The 8,014-nt window shown below is 30.0% G+C and overlaps 1 protein-coding gene across 1 annotated transcript; it reads right to left on the reverse strand.

The window, feature by feature from the left end:
* Window positions 1–374: 374 nt before the first annotated feature.
* Window positions 375–3,467, reverse strand: LOC107903504 ((+)-delta-cadinene synthase isozyme C2). The gene is made up of 7 exons (XM_016829575.2): window positions 3,207–3,467; window positions 2,844–3,108; window positions 2,370–2,742; window positions 1,818–2,036; window positions 1,569–1,707; window positions 1,155–1,403; window positions 375–847 (listed from the first exon to the last, which is right to left on the reverse strand). The coding sequence occupies exons 1-7, from the start codon at window positions 3,330–3,332 to the stop codon at window positions 554–556; spliced, it is 1,665 nt and encodes a 554-aa protein (XP_016685064.1). The 5' UTR covers window positions 3,333–3,467; the 3' UTR covers window positions 375–553.
* Between the last annotated feature and the right edge of the window lie 4,547 nt (window positions 3,468–8,014).

The following is an 8,014-nucleotide window of genomic DNA, read 5'->3' on the forward strand; positions in this document are numbered from 1 at the left end:
ATTAAACTTGATAAAAAAATAATAATCAATCAACCAATTTAATCAATTCCGATCATTCCATTTAAGAAATAATTATTTTGAAATTGACTACTAATCCTTTAAGATTGGCTACAAATTTGATGATTTTTAAGCCGCAATTAATAGTGAGTATTTTATATGTCAAACTTAATCAATGTATTTTATATGTCAAACTTAATCAAAATTAAATAAATAACGAGTTCAAAGTTTATGTCGATAAACTTAAAGTGGTAAGGGATAGTGGATTTTTTTATCTTAATTCCAATATTTATAATTCGTCCTACTTTTATATCACATATTCTTTTATATAAAAAAGTATATAAAAATAAGTAAATATAAAATATAAAAAAAGAATATTTTTCATAATGGAAAGCTTGAAAAGAACTTTATTGAATTAATAGAAGGTAATGAGTACAAAGACAATCGATTCGGACTTTCTTTGATAATATATATGAATATTATACAACATTATTAATTAGAACTTAATAACTATTTCTTAAGGAAGATGCTTGAAGAGGAAAATTTAATATAAATTTCAAAGTGCAATTGGTTCAATAAGCAATGAAGTGATTCCACCCTTAGCCGCTTTTCCAACATATGTATATCCATCTCCTTCCCTGTAAAGTACATCCATCACCCTTGCAAGGTTTAGGCTACGATTTAAAACTTCTGTTGGCATTTCTGTTGGTTTCTGAAACTCTTGATTCACATCCTTCCAGGCACTCTCAACATGCTTGTTGAATACATCGTATGCCTCTTGTGCTGATACGCCATATTCTTCCATGTAACACTCTATTGCTGAGCAATCATCTTCTCTCCTATGCTTAAACTGCAGCCATAATAAAATCAAAATTATTCTATCACTATATACCCTAAAATCTATCAGTTTATTAAACTACCTTTGTTTGTGACGATAAAATACATTTATTGACAATACTTCCTCACTAAAAGCCCTAAAATGAAATTAGATTTCTTTTCTTATTCTTCAATTTGAGGCTAAACATTTTATATATAAACATTAAACTTTAATTTTTTTTAGATCATGATAAAAACCATCGTTTGATTTTGTTACAAAGACATTGAATTATTTAGTTAAGAGTTTGGTTTCTTGTGGTTATCTAAATATATTATTATACCTTGTGTTCCGCAACATCATCCATAAACCTACAAATAATTGTGGAAGCTTGAATGATCTTAGGGTCATTGGCTGCCCATTTAAAGGTCTCTGGTGTTACGATATCTCCCATGCCGACGAAAGATGTAATAGCAAGCATGGCATAACCACAAGTTGGCAATGCATTAGCCTTAAACTCTTCGAATGATGGTTTGTAGTTTTGAAGAGTCCATCTGGCCTCCACAAGATAAGATTGAGCAAGTCGTATCATCTGAGGCGACAAAATCCCAACAATTATCACTAATATCAATTCAAATTCGATAATAATATTTAAATGATTATATATTGTTATTCGAGTTAGTTGTTTATTCAAATCTAGAATTTAGCTAAGATATTATCTCTTTTGTACAAAATAAATGTTTGTTGATGTACATACCGCATTTTTCGCATATTCGACACGATATTGTCTCCCATGCTCAGCCACCAGTTGTTCCATTTCTTTATAAACATCTAATAGTGCCTTGTAGCTCGGCTTCATGTATTCAGGAAGTTCATCTATGCATTTGATATCCCACCTGAATCCAACTTCAACGTTATATTTAATCATTCCTCGTAATATATTATTGAATGTTAACTTCAACTAAAGAAACCTAACCTATTACCAACAAAATTAAAGAAATCTAACCTCTCAATTGCATTTGTATATGGAATGAGCTCTTCATATGTTGCATATGAGTCATATGTATCATCTACAATAGATGCCATTGCTATCACTTTTGTCAACATCTTTCTACCAAGTGAATATTGGGGCTCAAAGTACACTCCTGAGATCCAAAAATAGCCTTCAACCACTCTATCTCTTGCATATGGCAACTTTCTTTGAAAGTCTAAATCTTTCCACCACCTAAAAAATGATATCATAAAAAACCCCATTAGCACAATGAATATTCAATGTTTCAATTAGTTTCACATTCATGTTGTTAGATTTAAGTCAATTGGCAACCTCAAATATTAAAATATATATAAGTAAAATGATATAGGTGAAAAAGATGAATCCAAGGTTCATGCCATCACTTTTAACTTGTACTATTTAATAAGATTCAAATATTAGCATTTGCAACTTGTCTCCTATACTGAGAATGATGTCTCCAATAAATTCAACCCTCCTTCCACTAATAAATAAATAAATAAATAAGATGAAAAAGAAAATATGGGTGAAAGAGATTAAAAAACATACCTACAAATCTCGCTTAGCTCTTTCCTATGCAAAAATTGTAACATGTTGAAGTCGATCTTAGCAAACTCCAACAAAGCCTTATTGTGGGACTCAATATCTTGGTATACTGAAAGATAGTGCCTTGCCTCAACCCTTGGCAAGCCTCTTCGAATTGATTGTTTCAAAGCATGAGAAACCTCTTCGGACAAAGGATGGTCCAAAGATGATACTGCAAGGCTTAAATGGTTGGTGGTGAAAGAAATTGCTTCATCCAATATATCTTCCCCATGAACCCTCAAATAGGAAGCTTGGTAAAGTTCCAACAATCCTTGAACATCGCTTGTCACGGATGACTTGAAATTCCCTTGCTCGTCTTTAAACTTGTTGAATACGTCTGACATGAAATTACCCAAAATGAAACATCGTTATCAAACATTCCATGCTATTATATTCTCAAGAAACTTAAAAACACTATGTTTCTGTTCCAATAATTACCGCATGAAACATTGTATCCATGCTCTCGGAGTAGTCGGAATCGAAGAGATGTAGTGTAGAGGTCGTTCTCGGCATCATTGTTGTTATGGTAGATATTCTCTAGTTCATCTTCGATCTCCTTGGTGAAATGGTAACTCACACCCAGTCTTTGGACTGAATCAATGAAGGCTAACTTTTGGGTCGAATTAGCCATTGGTGCCACAATCATCTTCCTCACTTCTTCTTTCAATTGTTGGTGGCGTTTTTCAGTTCCAGCATCAATATTCTGCTCAAAACAATGAAAATTTTCTTCATATTGAATCACTAAATAATTAAACAAATAATATGTTAAGATTATATCAATATGGTGATATGTATGTATACCTTGTCGGGACAATTGAGGAAGAAATCTCCCCAAATGCTAGGCTGAAAATCGGCTTTGGGACGGATTTCATCCTTATTGGAAGAAAGGGGTGATGAAGAAGGCATTTGAGAAACTTGTGAAGCCATTTCGATTGATCAAAAGCAGATATTGAGAAGCTGAATTTGCAGCCTTTTCTTGGTTTGCTCTTGAAATTTGGCACAGAATTTGTGTGAGCATAAGAGTGCAATTGTTGCATGTATTTATAGGTAAGAAAAATAGTGGTGATATTTGAAGTCAAAAAAGGAGAACTTAAATTCAAGAAAACAAAGTGCATGAGAAATACAAATAGATTAAAAGAAATGTTGATTTGTCTTTTGTTTGATTCTTTTGATTCAAAGTTGATGTCTGTAAAAAATGTTTAAATATCCTCTATTGATTTTAAACTTTTGCAGTTCGATCAAAATGTTTGAGGGCATGAATGATATTTATTCTTTTCTCTGCTTTTGACATACTCTTCACAAAACTTTTGACCAGTAATCTTATATTAATTTCTTAGGAAATATGATTGGAAAGAAAGAACAATACGACTCTATAGTATTCAAAATACTGACTTATTTTGATATAAAGTTTTAAAATTTTACTTTAAAAAAATGTTTGTCATGTTTCTTTTAATCCTTAGTGATCAAATGTATTTGTTTACTTGTTATCATTTTAAAATAAATAAATTTGTTACTTATTTGACCCACTCTCTTTAGGATATCAGAATTGTTTTTAAATGGATGAATTTAAAAACTAAGAAAAGAAATTGTTTATATGTATCATTCTTAAAATTCTAAACATCAAATATTTTATAATTATTTTTTTAAAAATTAATAAAAATAATAACGAAGAGATTAAAAATTAATAAAAATTAAAGTAGTTTTATACACTTTTATAATTATTTATATAATTAATATTTTAACGATAAAACCGTTATGTTTTATGGTTTATTCCTTTAAATTATGCATAATAAATTTTATATAAATTTAATTTATTTTATGTAAAAAATTCAACCATCAAATATATATTAAATATATTAAGTATTTTTTATATGAAAATAAAAATTGAATGAAGTCGGTTAAGCATCTGAAAGTATTTGCCTTTCTTTTCTACCTTTTTACAACTGATATTTCATGGATTTTTATAGAGCATGTCAGGTTTGACCAAGGATTTGTTTACAATTCACCATAAACACATTAGACGCAATGTTCTCAAATTATGGGATTTTAAATTCATCTTTAATTTTTAAAATGTTTTAATTTAGTTCTCAAATTATCATATCATATCAATTAAGTCCTTTTATTAATTCAACAATTAGTTTAGGCATTAAATGCCAACTCAAATTTGAGATGAAGTATATTTAAAATTCGTAGATCAAATTATAAAAAACATATATATCTATTGCATAGATAAAATTTAATTGATACTAGTTTTTAATACGTCAAATCCAGGTTTTGCATGTGGTAGTTATATATATGTAACATCCTCGACCCGGCCTAGGAGTTTCGGCTAAGTCAAAGGCATTACATTCGATCACCGAAGTGATCCTGTAAAATCGTTCTTTTTAGATGCGTTTGATTTGTATGGAAATACTCTTTTGTTTTTAGAAAAACATTCATTCATTAAACCAATTTGACTTATTAGTTCATCTACAGTATAATTGATATGAAGTATTAAGAAAACGACTTTTAAGTTTTTAAGAAAAGACCTATCAAAACTTTAAGTATTTTGTAAAGCAGCAGAAAATATTTAGAATAATAGTTTCCTATATTGAATAGCATGCAAATATTAGAGTAATAATTAAATGACATGCTTAAAATAAATAAGCTAAACAAATCCCAAACCTATGATATAAAAATGAGAAAATACTTAATAATTACAAACCCAAAAATAAATTATTAAGGAAAAATTTTAATGAAACTTTTAAATAAAACCAAAACAAGTTGCTAATTCGAGGTTCTTCTTATGCCATGCCGAGACCTAGTTTCCTGCATTACTTGAGAGGTAAAGAAATGAGGGGTGAGCTTATGATAGCTCAGTATGAGTCTAATTTTTAAACCGTTATATATAATCATTCAAATAATATAGAATTTAATTTATAGCATAATAACAAATCAAGCATAATACAAGTTAAGCTGATGTAAGGAACATGTAGTGATTCAATGCATATATAGTTTATTCATGATGCAAATGCAATTATAAATTTAATTTCCAACCTGTCCATCTTAATCGCCATCAAGCATCGCTCGACACACCAAAACACATAAAAAAAACTAACCATCTCGGATTTGATTTCCGATGACGATGGTCGTTCACTTGTCATATGTGACGATGACTTTTACAACAATAACTTACCATCTCAGTTACCCGATTTTTTATGGCTTTTTAAACTATCATCCTGATTTATCCAGTTTTGATGACATAGCCACGTACTCTGTGCAATACTGACTTTTGGTGTGGACTTGAATTGCCACTATCTCCTATGGAACTCCTTCGACCTTCTTACCTAAATTCATGTAATTATGCACATACAATTAGCATATTATGCTATTTATCATCTTTCAATGCTTCATTTGATATTTCATACTATCATTTAATGGCATGTGATCATTCATTCATTCCCATCAATTTCACATATACAATTAATTTAAGTGATCTAAAACAATTTCACATATACAATATCTTCATGCGTATTAACATTCTTAGTTCGGCTAACACATACATAAGCAGGGTTTGCACATACAGGGTTCTCACATATAGGATTTCACATATGGGTTAGCGCATGTAGGGTTTGCACCTAGGGGTTCGTACATGTAGGGTTTGCACATATGCTACAGTTCACCTAACAGAGTTCGCACATACAGGGGGGTTCGCATAGTACCTAGGATTTTCATGATATGCAAGCTTTGCATATTACCTAAGGTTCACATGATATATATAGCTCGTATAGGACCTAGGGTTTGCATGATATACTCGATTCACATATTACCTAGGGTTTGCATGTTATAAAAAGCTCGCAAAGTATGTTTAGGGTGCGCATGATATATATGCCTCGCGTAATATATATAGGGTTTGCAACTTAAATCCTATACTAAAAATCATGAGGGTTTGCATATGTATATACAAGCTACAGTTCATCTATAGGGGTTCGCGTATAGAGGTTCGCTCACAAGCTCACACACAGGGCCCGCACATGCAAGGGGGTTCGCATAACATGGGGGTTGCATAGCAGACTTATTACTTCCTAACACTACAGTTAATCATATATAATGATTTATGTTTAGATCCTACACCTGATTCGAAGACACAAAAACCTTAATTTGGATGAGGAGAATGATGTTCTACTTGGGAGGAGAGGGACGATTTTGGAAACCTTGGATTTCTTTGCTTGAAAATTGATTTGGTAATGATGGAGAAAATGAAGAACTTGAGAGTTTTCCTTGAAAAATTCACTAGATAAAATTTCTAGAGTTTTGAAAAGATTTCCTAATTATAAAACTCTTTTTCCCTAATTGAAATAGGTTTTAGGATTCCATGGAGAAGCAAGACTATTTTAAATTAAGGACTAAATTAGAAAATAAAATTTTTTGGTTTGGGCTAGTTTGAAAATTCGGCACTTTTATGGGGTAAAAATAAGAAAATAAAATATTTTGCTTGAAAGGTGAACAATAGATTTCAAACTTGAGACCCAAGAGAAAGCTAAGGCCTTACCAATGAACTAGTAGACTAATTCTTGTTAATTTCTTATCAAAAATAATTTTTAAGGCATTCTAAATTCTTTTACCCTATGCTTAAAAAAATAAAATCTAAATTTTATCCCTATTTCTTTTAGCCTTATTTTTGGGAAGTGACAATACTCAAATTTACAATTTAATTCATGTTTTAAGTATGCTCCACATTATATCCTAATTGACATTTAACACTTAAATTAACTACTATGCTAATGGAAAACCTATTTGATACCATGTAAATAACATATTTTGAAGTTTAAAACTAATTAAGAATTGGCATAATGTCAAATTTATCCCTTAATGTTTACATTTTTTTATCAATTTGGCTCACGACCTTTAAAAAAAAATCATATTTGACCATCAACCTTTCAAAAAATTTTAAATTGTTATTTTTTAACGGAAATATTAGCTAGACATTAGGTTTTTAGACATGACAGCTCGCATAACAATCCGCATGTACTTCATGCTCTCGTTTTTTTTGGAATTTTTTATAATTTAAATTATTTCTTGGTGTGACATATAAGATAAAGTGTCATGTTAGCATGAAGTACACGTGGATTACCACACGGGTTGACATACCAACATCGTTAAAAATTAAGGTTTTAATCAATATTTTCATTAAAAAGTGATTTGACAATTTTTAAAAAAAATTGAGGGCCAAATTTATAACTCAAAAAAGAATAAGAACCAAACTGAAAAAAGATATAAACAATTTGACATTATACCTTAAAAATATTGACAATAATTTAGAGACAATTGATTGAATTAGCTCAAAATAATATAAGATAATGTAAATGATAAAACAAGGATTTCAATTTAAAATGGATTTATATGTGATGCATTACCGTAAAATGAATATAAAGAATACAAAAGAAAAAATTCATTTAAATTTTAGAAATATGTCCTCAATTCACTAGCAACATATAAAAAGATTATATGATGATTGTTGGGTATCGATCCGATTAAGCAACAAACAAGTAAAAAATAGCGGAAGCAATTGAGAAATTGAACACACAAATTTAACGTGAAAAAACCCCTCCAAAGAGGATAAAAAACCA

This window comes from Gossypium hirsutum, chromosome D05, assembly GCF_007990345.1.
Source record: "Gossypium hirsutum isolate 1008001.06 chromosome D05, Gossypium_hirsutum_v2.1, whole genome shotgun sequence".
NCBI classification, from domain to species: Eukaryota; Viridiplantae; Streptophyta; class Magnoliopsida; order Malvales; family Malvaceae; genus Gossypium; species Gossypium hirsutum.